Genomic DNA, 14,370 nt, shown 5'->3' with positions numbered 1-14,370 from the left:
TCAACCAGAGAGGTGAAAACGCAGCCTTTGAGGAATCATAAGAGACGTAGAACAAGATGAGACCACCGATGAGGAGCGGAAGAACAGGTGGCGACGGACGTGATGTACGCCCTGAGAAAAAGTACGTAATTCTTGGATGAAGATCATGAGTATTTAGGTTAACACGATACGTAATTCTTAGATGATCATGAGTATTTAGGTTAACACGATATTCAAGCCTTTCTAAGGTTTTTTATATATGCTTTGAAATACGCAGAGAGAAAGAGAAAGACCCAACAAGTAGACTTTGCTCGGGTTTGAGTGATTTACAAATCGGCACTAATCCTTCGTTCCAATGGATTTCAGTCTATGATCAACGCCCTCCAATGAAACAGAGGTTTGAGTAAATCTTAATATCTCTGCTCCATCACTATTTTCCTTGTGTTTCACGGATTGAAAAAAAAGCGTTGGTATCTCTTGTAGATATCAGAGCAACATTAAGAATTCAAGGTTGCGCCATCATGTAGAGAGAGCTCACAAGGATGGCCTTTTCATAAGCTCTGTAGCATCACCAGCTAATGATCTATGGTCTTTCATCGTGGATGATGGGACTGGTTTCACTTCTCAAGTTTATGATATTTCCTCATTCTTCCTCCCCAAGGTTTCTATCTCTCCATTACCCATATGGGCTATGGCCATGTATGCTATGTATATAGCAGCTCACTATTTTTATGGGTTCTTTACAGGACTGGATTATGAAACAATGGGAGGATAAATACTATATCAGTTGCATAGCTGGTGCAAATAATGGGAGATCATTGGTCATTATGTCAAAAGGTAGATAGGTTTGTATTTGTCTTACTTATATACTGAATTCATACCCAGCAATCTATAGGAACTTAAACTCAACTTCATGTCTAATGCTATAGGAACTTCTTACACCCAGCAATCATACAAAGTCAAGCACTCAATTCCCTTGAAGTGGATAGATAAGAAGTGGAAAGAAGGTTTTCATGTAACTTCCATGGCCACTTCTGGGAGTCGTTGGGCTGTAGTAATGTCAAGGAACTCTGGCTATTCTAAACAGGTTCCAGTCTCGCTCTTGACCCCGATTTGTTTTGTTTCCCTTCTTTATCAGCAGCAGTACTTTAACTGATGATGTTTATTTATATAGGTGTTGGAGCTTGACTTTTTGAAACCAAGTGAAGATATGAATCGAAGGAGGGAGCGTGGATACAAGATAACATCAATGGCTGCAACAGCTGACCAAGCAGCTCTTATATTGAGTTTACCTAGACGTGAAACAACCGCTGAAATCCAAGAGACTCTGCGCACTTCCGCCTTCCCAAGCTCCTATATCAAGGTGTGTGTGTCCCTATAACAAAAGGAGCATGCATGTTGGAATTAAAATTTTATGATTCTTCTCCTTTTTATTGTTTCTATGTACTGACTTTTGGATCTGAAATTTTGCTTTCAGGACAAATGGGGGAAGAGAATGTACATTACATCAGTATGCTATGGTCGGAAAGTGGAGTAGCTAGCATTCTTGTATGTGGTTAGCTGGCTATTTCAGCTATGTATACAATTCGTAAAAAACAAAGTGGTCACCTAGTTTATGAAGTGAGTTCATGAAGAGAAACAGGTAAATCTTTACTAGTTTACAGTGGGAAAGCAAAAAAGAATCAGGATGATGATGTTAGACACCTCTCTTTGTTTTTCCCAAAACCTTGTCCGCAAAAGTCATCTCTGTTTCTTTCTCGTACTATGATGAGTGTTGCAAGCTCTATCTACTTCCTCATAATCTTACAACAAGTTGATGTCAAGTGGAAAGTTCAAGCTCCGGCGGGAATGAATGCAAGAGTAGACAACAAAGAGCACACTAGACATCATTATCCAACATAGAGATCCATATCAGTGTTCTACAATGGACTTGTTTCTTATTGGGCTAAAATAATTGTATTTGAGGCCCATTGTGTTTTAAGATAATCAAGAAGACTGAGGACAAGTTCGAGCTCAGGGGGAAAGATCTGATTTGGCATGGGATGTGCTTTTGGATTTTGAAGGAGCTGCAAGAGAAAAGCTTCGAGCAAAGGCAAAAGTGTGGATCTCTGATTTGGCGGCGTTTGGTTCAAAATTCTAATGATCTTAAAAGCTTTGTCGAGTGGTCAGATTATAACTGAAGTACTATATTAAGGACTTGCCTTTGCGTTTGTTCTGTGTGTCTGTTTGTTGATCTCTAACTCAAATAGTCAACAAATGCCGATATTGAGTTGATTTACTCATGGTTTATGAAATACTGTATATATATTATTAAATCACTTGTAGTTAGTGAAGTGGGACTGTGTGTATATTTGATTTATACATTTGGCATCGTTATTATTTTTTCAACGGTCAGAGATGAACGGGTTTGGTTTAATTTAGATTGATTTCCGGTTAAATTAACCAAACCCGGTCGTACGACTACAGAAAACCCTAAATACGCACAGCCTTCAACCCATTTGGGAGTCGTCACTCTCGATTAAACCCTAAAACCCTCCACTGAAGAGGCAGAGAGCAAACAAACGCAGTCTTTGCGAAAATTTAAGAAAGGAGAAAAAATGAGACCACCGATGCGCGGCGGAGGAGGTTTCAGGGGCAGGGGAGGACGTGACGGAGGCGGTAGATTCGGTGGAGGAGGAGGACGCTTTGGTGGTGGAGGAGGACGCTTTGGTGGTGGAGGCGGTCGCTTTGGTGGTCAGAGTAACGAAGGTCCTCCTGCGGAAGTCGTGGGTTCGTTTCTATACTTGACTTAGCTTTTACTTCGTTATTGGTTTTTGTTTTTGAATGTGTAGCAGAAATGTACAAGAGCAAATGTTCAATGTTTTATCAGTGTTTTCTCATTGATGGAGTCGTATCATGCTTCTTTGTTTCTCTTAAGCTAGTCTCGTTGGATTTCATGTAGAGAAAACACTCCACTAAGCTTCTTTAGAAGTTTGATGCTTTTGACGGATTTGGGTGTTGTATCATTTACCGTTTGTTTCAGCTTTGCGTTGAGTATATGGTTCTAATGGAAAGTGATATATATGCTTGTGAAGACATTTCGTCTTGATTCGTTTGTGATGAGGTTGAGTTCTTTGGTTTCAGAGGTTGCAACTTTCGTTCATGCTTGCGAGGGAGATGCTGTGACTAAACTCTCACATGAGAAGATTCCTTATTTCAATGCTCCAATCTACCTAGAGAACAAGACTCAGATTGGTAAAGTGGATGAAATCTTCGGGCCTATTAATGAATCTGTAAGTTCTTTGTTTCTGTTGTCTTCTTCTTCCGGTCATAAGCACACAAGAAGATTCAGACATTAATTCTGGTTTGTTTCTTCTGCAGTTGTTTTCTATCAAAATGATGGAAGGTATTGTAGCCACCTCGTATTCCCCTGGAGATAAGTTCTTCATCGACCCTTACAAGCTTTTGCCTCTCTCTCGATTCCTTCCTCAGCCAAAGTAAGTCCCACCTCTAAACACTTTGGTTAAAATATAGACAAGATAGCTTTTTTCCTCTGAACTACCAAGACTAAAGATACACTATTAGTTTTGAAAGTTGTTAATTGTAGCAAACTCCATTTAACGGTATGTCTTCCAGGGGTCAGCCAGGAAGTGGACGTGGAGGTCGTGGAAGAGGTGATGGCGGGAGAGGTAGCTTCCGTGGTAGAGGTGCTCCAAGAGGTAGAGGCCCTCCAAGAGGTAGAGGATTTCCATCACGAGGGGGTTCTCGTGGAGGCTTTAGAGGCAGAGGACGAGGATAGATTCTTCTCCTACTTGACTAGCTTTATCCAAACTTGTGTACCCTTTGTTTTATTAATGACTGTCGTTTTCCCAGATTCTCAATTTTCAAGACTTTGTTTTAATCTATGGCTTAAAAAATATTAAAATTGCAGTGATTATCTCCTCTTGATAGACATTTAGAAAAAGGTTACACTGTCATTAGCACTTGCTTTTTTATTACTCTAAAAAATAGATTCAAATCACAAAGCAAGTCAACAATATAGAGTGATTGTCTTAACGAATTCTTGTTCTTGAGCTTCCATGGGGATTTATCAAGAACCCCAGCCTCTGATAATGGTAGCTTGAGCGACACGGTTGATACCAAGGGTGAAAGCTCCCATACGGAGATCACATGAGTGAGTCGCACACATCTCTTTCAAGTCTTTGAATCCTCGAGTCATGTATGTCTTAAGCTCTTTGTTCACCTTTTCTTCATCCCACATGAATCCTTGTATATTCTTCACACATATTTTACGAATCAGGTTTTTGGATCAACTGACTTTACATTCGGTTAAGGTCATATATATTCTTGATTAGAGTCTTACCTGAACCCACTCGAAGTAACTTACAGTGACTCCTCCTGAGTTAGCGTATATATCTGGGAGGATTACAACACCTTTCCTCCTCAAGATCTGCAAGAGACAGTTGATACTGAGTCTTTCATGATGAGTCTATGAAGAAGAAAGAGCAAAAACAAAGAATCAGATTTTCTAACCTCGTCAGCCTCAGGGTCAGTTGGGTGATTAGCACCTTCAATGATAAATTTCGCTTTGATTTCGTTTGCATTTTCCCTAAAAACAGATCAAAGTCAGAGTTTCATAAGAAAGTCCATGAAAGAGAGAAGATTAATTTAAGACACAAGAAACTTTAAAGACCTGTTGATGACACCGCCTAGAGCTGCAGGGACAAGAATATCACAATCTTCGACAAGAATAGAATCAGTATCAATCGAATCAGCACCATCAAACCCTTTGATTCCTCTGTTTTCTTCGACATGCTCAAGCAAACCCAAAATATCGATTCCGTTCTTGTTCTTGATTGCTCCTGTGACATCGCTCACCGCCACAATCTTACCACCTTTTTCACTTATCAACTTCGCCGCCCAAGAACCAACATTTCCAAAACCCTAAGAGACAGAGATAGTATGAGTGCCTTCTCACGCAAGTAACATCTTTAAGTAAACAATTTTTGTACTTTTTATACCTGGATGGCGAATCGCTGTCCAGATATGCTCATTCCATGTTCATTGAGCAAAGCTTCTGTCGCAAATAATACTCCTCTTCCTGTCGCAGCATCTCTCCCAAGAGATCCACCAAGATCCTGCTCAAAAATCAAATCTCACTCAGTTTTAGATTGGTTGAACACATAAACCGAACAAACCGCAATAAGAACGGTCACTTACAATGGGTTTTCCGGTCACAACAGCAGGCGAGTGTCCGTGAAATTTTGAGTATTCATCAAGCATCCAAGCCATTGTCTGAAAATTTCCATCAGTATGTTTCAGACAAAAACAAAACATAAGAACTCCCAACTGAAGTACAAAATAAAGAAATCGTATTGGAAACCTGAGGACCGGTTCCCATATCAGGAGCTGGAACATCGGTATGAATGCCTATGAGATCGTGGATCTTCTGAGTGAAAACACGAGTCAAACGTTCGAGCTCTGAGATGCTTAGCTCGCTCGGGTCACAGCCTATTCCTCCTTTGGCTCCTCCGTAAGGTATCTTAGCCACTGCTGTTTTCCATGTCATGAGTTGAGCCAAAGCGTTTACTTCATCCGGTTCGACCTGTCGATAACCGATTTCTGGTTTATACTTCATTCCAATATTGAATTTGGTTTGGTTTGATGACCAAAAAAAAAAAAAAGAGAGTCCAGTAAAACAAACCTCAGGATGATATCTGATTCCACCTTTCATGGGACCTCTTGCATTGTCGTGTTGAACTCTGAATCCAACATATGATACAAGAGTTCCATCGTCTTTAGGTATGGTACACTCCACCTGCAATAATTGGTTAGTTCCGGTTTAATGATCTTGAACCGGATCTGTTTTAGATGGATGGACAGAAACAGAGGAAATGATCGAAACCTTGATCTCTCTGAAGGGAATGAGAAGACTTTTCTCGAGCTTAGAGTCTAAACCAAGAAGTCTAGAAGCTAGCTTGAAGTTTCTGTTGGTTGCTGCTAAAGCATTCATGGCTTTCTTCTCTCTTCTCAAAATTTGGACTTATTTGATCAAAAGAGACTCTAATATATGAAAAATAGTTGGAAAAAATGTGATTCTTGCTTATGTTATTGCAAGTATATATATATATAGAGAGATACGTATACACTTCGTGTTGATGTGTTGAGGAATATGAGGATGAGAATTCTTGTTTTCTTGTAAAATTTAAATAAGGAATATGAATATAACTAAATAAAGACATACCCATAATTGATCCTGATTTTGAGTATTAAGAATAGTACAATGTATCTCTCTAACAAAGTTTTTAGACACAATAAAAAAATATATATATGATAGTTTATAGAAATTTTGCACATGTCCTCCATGTGTATAATAAATTACAATAATGAAATATTCATTACTAGTGAAAACAATCCGGAGATTAATTAAGCAGAATAAATATATTCTTTTCATTCCAAAAAGATAGGATAAATAAAGATTTATTTACAGGACAGAATCATGACATACATATTACATAGATTATAGATAAAAAAAGAGGAAGCTTATGAAATTTAATCTAATTGTATCACACAGTGTCATTTTTATTCATTTCTAAGATGATTTATTTTAAGTAAATATATCAACAAAAACCAAAAGCAATTATAACCACTTTATAATTACGTAGATGATTTATTCATTTGGAATTACTTAGTATATAATAAGATTATTTTAACCACTTTCATAGTCTATATATAAAATTTAAAGTTTTTATCTTATAGTTTTAGTAAAAAAATGTTATAGGAAAATCATGCGAATATAATTGTCTAGGTAGAGGCCGACCTAATATATACCGAAATGAATGTTGCATGTCATAAGATCTCCTTACGTGTTATTAACTTATTCTATTCTATCAGGCATCTACACATAACACACATATATATATATATATATAGCGTATACACTTTTGCGAGTAGTGTCAGTGACAAACAAAAAACGTATGTATACACTTAGTGAGAGTTAGTGTCTTTAGTGGGAAAGAAAAAACGTATACACTTAATTATTATTTACACACATACAATATTCAGTTTTGATTGTAAATATTCTTTGCACATATGTTTTCTTTAGATACTCAAATCAGAATCTTTAGGGAATCAGAGGATGACACGAGAGAGGATGCAACAAATCAAGAAACACAAAACAATTACAAGATTCCATCACCGAAGAATCTTTTTGGAATAAAAGATTTCCCACGATTAATGCTTCCACTAATATAAATTGTGGATTTCCACCAAGATTTTCTTTCTCTATCAATTCCCAAAAGAAGATATCAATTTCGTAATAACATTTGACCTTATACAATAATATCCTAGTGTTTCCAAATCTGATCTAACCTCTTTGGTCAAACACAAACTAATATATAAAACATGATAACCCAATATAAATCATGTTCATGGTAGCTAATGTCATGGTTTTATTATTTTTAAAAATGTTATGCATACAGCTTTTTATATCACTTTTTTTGAAATTTTAATAACTGATAAAAATAAATAAAACCAGTTGGACTTTTCCTTAAAAGGCCACTCCCAAATAAAACAAATTACGCGAGAATAATGGCATTAATTAACTACACTAGGAAAATAAATAAAAAATGTATTTAAAATACTAAAACAATGTCTAAAATCAATTCAAGACCATAAGTTATCCTGTATATTTTTGGATAACCCACTTAATTGCGGACTTAATATTATGGGCTTTGTTATATAGCCCATCAATCTTTAAGTGAAAAACAAACTACTGTACTTCTTGATGGTAAAAGCTCAAATAAACGTGTCTTCAGGGACCAAGTCCTCGTTATTACAATCACTGATCAACCTACATTGTTCTCTTCTCTCCATCTGTCTGCCACTCCATTAATGTCGGTTCCCATTCTCCCACTCACGATGACCCCAAGACACTCGAGGAAAAAGAAAAAAGCAAAAGGTAAAAAAAAAAAAGCACATAAACAAGCTCAACAAAACTCTTCCAGAATCAATCAGAGCACATTTGATTCCAAGGTAATTATATTCTCGATGCCATTTTTTTCCTCTTACCTGTGATATCCTCTTTTTTTTAGTCAGTGAGTCTCCTGGTGCTCTTACGGTAAAGTTTAGAGTGACCAATTTATAAATCATTGGTTGTCTGAAAGGAATTGTCTTTAAGTTTGTTTGTTAATCTTTCTTTTGGAGCTGCTATTAAAAATTTAGATATATTTTGGCTATGCCAAACTTAAAGACAATTCATTTGGTGTAGAAAGTTATTACCTCTTGGTCTTCCAGTTTATGTTAGAGAAAGAAACTAAATTTTTGAAACGAGGTTACTTTGTTCTGTTCCATTGGATTGTAGGAAATGTTTATTTTGCTCTATTTGAGAAATCAGTGTCTCCTGTTGTTGTGAAACCTTCCTTATACCTTTGAAAATTTTCAAGAAGAGTGGTCTTCTTAATGTTGTTTGAACGTGTCTTTACAGATTGGATCCAGTTTCTGGTGGTCTAGTTTCTCTGAGTTTTGGTGATCGAGCAGATTAACAGGCAGAGTTTTAAGAATGTCGACAGTGGGGAATTCAACAAACATATTTTGGCAAGAATCACCCATTGGGAAAGCTGAAAGGCAAAAGTTGTTAAACCAGAGGGGCTGTGTGGTGTGGATCACAGGGCTCAGTGGCTCAGGTCAATCATAAATCTTCTCCACTGTGATGATTACTTAAGCTGCCTTGTTTATGTCTAAAGTTCTTATGTTACATAAGCCTCTGTCTATATTCTAAATTCTTAGACTGAAACATTGTTAAGGGAAAAGCACATTAGCTTGCTCGCTGAGTAGAGAGCTGAACAACCGGGGAAAGCTATCATATATTCTTGATGGGGACAATCTTCGTCATGGTTTGAACAAAGATCTTGGTTTCAAGGCAGAGGACAGAGTTGAAAATATACGCAGAGTCGGTAAGTACATTACTTGTTACATTTTGAATTAGATTGGTGAAAGTCTAATAGTATTGATAGTTATGGCTAACAAATCACTAAACCCCATCGATATACATATTATTTTATACCTGAAAGCTGATACAGGTTCTGGTTATTATTGAAAGAAAATTCTCAAAAGGACAATGTGAAAGAAAACCATTTATATGTTAAAACGCAGGAGAAGTAGCAAAACTCTTTGCGGATGCTGGTTTGATCTGCATCGCCAGCCTCATATCGCCATATAGAAAAGACCGTGATGCCTGCAGGGAAATGATGCAGGATTCATCTTTTATCGAGGCAAGCTTTCTAAAACCAGACCTTACAGTTTGTAGCGCCCATTCAGTTTAACATATTTGTTTGATGTTGTGGCATAAACTCTTCAGGTTTACATGAACATGTCTCTACAATTGTGTGAAGCAAGAGACCCTAAAGGCCTATACAAGCTAGCGCGTGCAGGAAAGATCAAAGGTGAGATAACATAGCTTCCATAGAAACAGAAGATATCATTTGGATCTTTATAGAAGGCCTTATTTCTGCATTCCAATTTGTTCAGGTTTCACAGGAATAGATGATCCGTATGAATCTCCCTTGAATTGTGAGGTATTATCCTTGTGAATATATATGATTCTTCTTCAAATATGGCAAACTAAATCTATCTTGCGTGTGTGTGAAATAAGTTAATCAGCTTTTGTACATATGTTTTGAAACCTAACAGATAGAGCTGAAAGAGAAAGAAGGAGAGTGTCCTTCCCCTGTAGCTATGGCTGAAGAAGTCATCTCTTACTTAGAAGACAAAGGTTTCCTCCAAAACGAGTAACCTTCAACATAATCCAACGGCTGGGATTAGTTTATTTTCCTTTTCTTTTCTGGTTGTTCCCTGGTTATTACTCTCATAAATATATATATATCCCCATCTCTTTCTTCTCAAACCTATCAACTTTTCTATACTGAATGTCTGAAACTCAAGTGATTCAACGGCAGAGTCTTACCAAGCTAAATCAGAATATTGCAGTTACATTTGTTAAGGTAAATCACACCAATTTGAAGTAAGTAACAAGTCATTCCATTGAGGATGATCTATTCAAAACCCTATACAACAACGACAAAGACTACTGCCAATATTATTCTTCTGAATTTGATACTATGGTGCAACGGTTATACTGATACACTTATGATAGATTGATAGTGGATAAACTGATTCAGAAAAAAATATAGATCTTATTCGAATAGCTTGTAAAAATAGAGGGTTCTTTTTGCAATGTTCCCTAAATGTTTAGATTCTGATGAGTTGTGCAATATAAAAAAAACAAAAAACTCGATCCCGGGGGACAATTTAGAGACAAAAGATGGTGTTGAATAGTCGATTGGTGGAGACAACGGTGAATCTATCGACAGATCTCTGGCAATATGTTGCTTGTAACCCCGAGAGACTTCCTCGCGCCACCGTGCTCAATTTCATCTTCTGCATCCCTCTCCTCCAACTCCGCCGCCTCGCTTCCTCTCTCGGACCATACCTCTGCTTCGTTTCCGGCACCGGAGTCGATCGCCGTACTCATTTCGATTAATTTCTCGGCGTAGTTTCCGCGAATCGTCTGTTAAATTTCGACTTTGATTCTGTAAATTTTTTGTTTTGATTGTAATATTGTAATCTCAGTTTGTTTGTTTGTAAACCGAAAGGGACATTAAAAAATTAATACCAGAATAAACCGAAATGTTTAACAAGATAGAAAACCAAACCGGGTTGTTAGGAATTGTGTAGTCTGTCATCAAAGGAGAGAAGAAAGGTGAGGGGAGACGTGTAAAACAGACAACATCCGAAAGGTTCCGTTTTCGTGGGGAAGAAGATGAAGTCGCTTGTAGTGGCCCATTTCTCAACGCCTTTAATCACTTCTACTTCTAGATTGTTGTTCCCTTTATGTCTTAATCATCGAGCTTCATTCTCCGCCGTCTCTTTCCCCACCGTCCGCCGCCGATATTCTCCTCTCGCCATGGCCTCATCAGCTCAGTCCTCTTCTCAGGTCAGGATTCAGTATTTGGAGTTTTATTGATGAATCCGTTGGTATTGCTCAGGAGAACCAGTGAATCTGTATTTTGATTGATGTGGCTCCTTGATCTAATTTCCTGTAATCATTTTGGTTTTGTATTTGTTAGTTTGATCTTTTTGGTTTGAGGTCAACTGCTGAAAACTTGTAACTTTATATCTCACACTTGTACTAATCAGGCTGTGTCTTCCGGGAGTGCCGACAGTGATACAGATGTTTTTAAATTGATTCAAGCTCACGAGGTAACTAATGTGCCAATTTTGTAATCATGGTATCTGAATATATCTAGTATATGATTTGACAATATTCATGTTCTCAATGCCATGTTAATTTTTTTTGCATTCATAGTTCTCAGAGCTTTGTGAATTAGTTTTAAAGTATTGATATGTGGTCGTTTAATCTGCAGGAGAAGGCTGCTCGTCTTTCCCCAGTCGAAGAAATCCGAACTGTGCTTAATGGTAGCCTCTGCGGTATGCTTTCCACTTTTTCTCAGGTGAGCAATTAAATTAATCTTCTATGAATATGATTTCTCTTAGAGAAAATTAGGATGTGTGCCGAAGTACTAGGATTCTGATTATTTGGTCACCGTGTCACACATTGTAATTTCAAAAGCTACCTTCACTCTATCTCATTTACCGCAATTTTGATCTGATGCAGAAGTATGAGGGTTATCCTTCAGGGTCAATGGTTGATTTTGCATGTGATGCTGATGGTTCTCCGATTCTGGCAGTTAGTAGCTTGGCAGTTCATACAAAGGTTTGTTGCTTATACAAGGACTTGTGATAATTCATCTCTGTTTTTGCTGCAATCTAGAGTAGTTTGAACGATAGTTTGCAAAATGAAAATGTGTGGAATAGTGAAGTGACTGCGGAAGCAAAGTAAAAAAGCAATCGTCTTCCCTTCTTTTACAAATTTAGATGTCTTGACCTTATAATTTATTATGCCGTTTGCAGGATCTTTTAGCTAATCCAAAATGCTCACTACTAATTGCTAGAGACCCAGAGGATAGGACCGGTTTGAGGATCACCCTACATGGTGATGCAGTGTTGGTATGTATTTCGCTGTGTTTTTTTTTCTATCTGCACTTACAGTCAAATAGAATGCTTGAATGTTTTTCTCTTTATTTTTAGGTTTCTGAAAAAGATCAAGCAGCTGTTCGATCTGCCTATTTAGCCAAGCATCCCAATGCTTTCTGGGTAAACACCCTTTCTTATAATGACTAAAGTGAAGAACCCCCCAAAGACAATGTACTGTAACATATCAATTAATTAACTGAACCTTTTCTTCTTGAAACGTCGAAGGTTGATTTCGGGGACTTCAGCCTTATGCGAATCGAACCGAAAGTGGTCAGATATGTTTCAGGGGTTGCAACTGCTTTTCTGGGATCTGGAGGTATCTTTTTTGCTTCATCTAATATATATCCTATCTTCTGCAACACAATTTATTGTAATCCCGCTAATATTTTACTTACTCTCTGAAATCTCGATTTCCAGAATTCAGCAAAGAGGAGTTCCAAGCAGCCAAAGTTGATCCTATAGCTCAGTATGCAAAGCCTGTAATGGTATAACAAACATATCCCCAGTACAATCGTCAACATATAGGAGTGGATGTGTACTAACTAACTCCTTTTCATTTCGGCAGTCTCACATGAACAAAGATCATGAAGAGGATACCATAGCCATTGTACACAATATAACATCCATACCTGTAAGTGATTCAGTTCACCATCTTAATCTTGGTCAACAAAAAACTTCAGTAATGAACATAAAATTCTATGAAATCTAGTTAAGTTCAGCCTTATTTGTTTTCGACAGACGATCATACCATACGATATATTAACATATATCACATTCAAACTATATAATGAGTATATTTCCTTGAATATCAGGTGGAGAGCGCCTTGATGCTAGATTTGGACAGCCTTGGTTTCAACGTTAAGGTGTGTTTTCTGAACGTCAAAACCCCAATATCTCATCTTTCAGTGTACGAAACAGATGTTCTTTTCCTCGTTACAGGCTACTCTTCAAGGGAACTCCTTCAAACTCCGAGTTCCATTCCCAAGACGCGCACAAGACAGAAAGTAAGATCAAGACTCTATGTTGCAGTTTTGTTCCCAGTTTCAATCTAGATTAAAACAACCGATTCCCTGTACTACAAGTGATACAAAACTGATTGAGTAACTCTTAAATTGGTGGTGGTTTTGCAGGGATGTGAAGACACTGATAGTGGAAATGCTTCAAGCCGCCAAATCTGTTTCCAATTAGTTATCTAAGTTAAAGATGGAAAAAGCTCTCTACCTTCTGAATCTTGCTACAACAAGACAAGCTTCCTCCTTTACACATTCCTTATCTTTGTATTGCAAAAGAACATTCATTGAGTCCTGTATATATGTTAACAAGACTTTAACTAAACTTATACATGGAAAAGTTATAAATGGAGATATGTGAATTCATATCGGCTCTCATGTATGCTTATTCCATTCACATTGCTTGTAATTGTAGGGAAAGTTTAAATGTAGTTTAAAGTTACTAATTGACTAGCGGGTACGACAAAGACTAATCCAAAGCAGCAGAGACTATACCAGACTATACCAAACAGCATAAATCAAACACGAGATTTCCAACTATTTTAGAAACTTTATAAATAAAACAATTTTTTAAACTTAAATTGGCTTCTACATAGGGTTGTAATGGTATGAATACGAGAGTTCCATCAATAAGGGTCCATTAATTTAAGTTATATTTTTTGTTTTATTACTTTTGTGGCATGAAATTGATAAGGGTCCATCAATAAATGTCAACAGTGGTGAGAGTAGCATATAAAACTTAGACTTTTCTACTTTGTATATTATAAAGTTTGAATGCGAAGGAGGGTACATAAAGAAGATTTCACCCACTCCACCAACTACAATTCAATTCTTTTGTTATTATTAGCTAAATGGGGATCTACTGATCCCATGTTCAATAAGTTAACTCAATAAGTTACATAAAAAAGAAGTGATATATAAAGTGGACTTTGAAATAAAATTCTTCAATTGATTAGTTCTCTGCTCTTTGTATAGATGTTATTGGTGAATAGACTCAATGGGAAATATTTATTACTCAAAATACATTGGTAACGATTTATTTTTCTATCTATACTATTAATTGGGGATCATTTTTAGTCTTTGTTGCCAAACAAACCTGAAAAAAATATATTAGAAATTATGTGATTGCAAACCTAAAGCCAAACACACTAAAAGACAGCAAAAAATAAAAAAAATAAATAAATAAATAAAAAACAAAAACTATCTATATTCATGGAAATCATTTTAATTTTGTTACCATAAAAAATGGACAATGAAACTCGAAATTTAACATATGCAAACAGATTTAATATTAGTTATATATTTTAGA

At 36.8% G+C, this 14,370-nt stretch overlaps 5 protein-coding genes across 7 annotated transcripts; 4 read left to right on the top strand and 1 right to left on the bottom strand.

Moving 5' to 3' along the window:
- Window positions 1-11: 11 nt before the first annotated feature.
- LOC17893504 (casein kinase 1-like protein HD16) lies at window positions 12-2,367 on the top strand. The gene is made up of 7 exons (XM_006299457.2): window positions 12-121; window positions 257-376; window positions 463-640; window positions 726-816; window positions 909-1,066; window positions 1,154-1,342; window positions 1,457-2,367. Exons 1-7 carry the CDS (start codon window positions 57-59, stop codon window positions 1,514-1,516), a joined length of 861 nt encoding a protein of 286 aa, XP_006299519.2. The 5' UTR covers window positions 12-56; the 3' UTR covers window positions 1,517-2,367.
- Window positions 2,368-2,493: 126 nt separating this feature from the next.
- LOC17893106 (putative H/ACA ribonucleoprotein complex subunit 1-like protein 1) lies at window positions 2,494-3,892 on the top strand. The gene is made up of 4 exons (XM_006298533.2): window positions 2,494-2,748; window positions 3,103-3,251; window positions 3,340-3,455; window positions 3,595-3,892. The coding sequence occupies exons 1-4, from the start codon at window positions 2,577-2,579 to the stop codon at window positions 3,755-3,757; spliced, it is 600 nt and encodes a 199-aa protein (XP_006298595.1). The 5' UTR covers window positions 2,494-2,576; the 3' UTR covers window positions 3,758-3,892.
- On the bottom strand, window positions 3,884-6,009 carry LOC17892004 (probable glutamate dehydrogenase 3). The gene is made up of 9 exons (XM_006300002.2): window positions 5,864-6,009; window positions 5,663-5,776; window positions 5,342-5,563; window positions 5,179-5,253; window positions 4,980-5,096; window positions 4,652-4,902; window positions 4,492-4,567; window positions 4,322-4,408; window positions 3,884-4,234 (listed from the first exon to the last, which is right to left on the bottom strand). The coding sequence occupies exons 1-9, from the start codon at window positions 5,969-5,971 to the stop codon at window positions 4,049-4,051; spliced, it is 1,236 nt and encodes a 411-aa protein (XP_006300064.1). The 5' UTR covers window positions 5,972-6,009; the 3' UTR covers window positions 3,884-4,048.
- Window positions 6,010-7,840: 1,831 nt separating this feature from the next.
- On the top strand, window positions 7,841-10,603 carry LOC17893767 (adenylyl-sulfate kinase 3). 3 transcript variants are annotated; one of them, XM_023786421.1, is made up of 7 exons: window positions 7,841-7,992; window positions 8,444-8,642; window positions 8,763-8,912; window positions 9,112-9,230; window positions 9,317-9,401; window positions 9,487-9,533; window positions 9,649-10,603. In XM_023786421.1, exons 2-7 carry the CDS (start codon window positions 8,519-8,521, stop codon window positions 9,748-9,750), a joined length of 627 nt encoding a protein of 208 aa, XP_023642189.1. In that variant the 5' UTR covers window positions 7,841-7,992; window positions 8,444-8,518; the 3' UTR covers window positions 9,751-10,603. The 3 variants fall into 3 exon arrangements, with proteins under 3 accessions (XP_023642189.1, XP_023642190.1, XP_006298545.1); XM_023786422.1 differs by lacking the exon at window positions 7,841-7,992 and adding an exon at window positions 8,013-8,077; XM_006298483.2 differs by lacking the exon at window positions 7,841-7,992 and adding an exon at window positions 8,209-8,290.
- Window positions 10,604-10,676: 73 nt separating this feature from the next.
- LOC17892941 lies at window positions 10,677-13,431 on the top strand. The gene is made up of 12 exons (XM_006300146.2): window positions 10,677-10,951; window positions 11,155-11,217; window positions 11,382-11,468; window positions 11,633-11,731; window positions 11,929-12,024; window positions 12,106-12,171; window positions 12,277-12,367; window positions 12,469-12,536; window positions 12,617-12,682; window positions 12,864-12,914; window positions 12,991-13,055; window positions 13,182-13,431. Exons 1-12 carry the CDS (start codon window positions 10,778-10,780, stop codon window positions 13,237-13,239), a joined length of 984 nt encoding a protein of 327 aa, XP_006300208.1. The 5' UTR covers window positions 10,677-10,777; the 3' UTR covers window positions 13,240-13,431.
- Window positions 13,432-14,370: the final 939 nt, after the last annotated feature.

Source organism: Capsella rubella, unplaced genomic scaffold (genome assembly GCF_000375325.1).
Source record: "Capsella rubella cultivar Monte Gargano unplaced genomic scaffold, Caprub1_0 scaffold_3, whole genome shotgun sequence".
Classification (NCBI taxonomy): domain Eukaryota; kingdom Viridiplantae; phylum Streptophyta; class Magnoliopsida; order Brassicales; family Brassicaceae; genus Capsella; species Capsella rubella.
The sequence above is the reverse complement of the archived record's forward strand: the minus strand, read 5'-3'. Positions and strand labels throughout refer to the sequence as shown.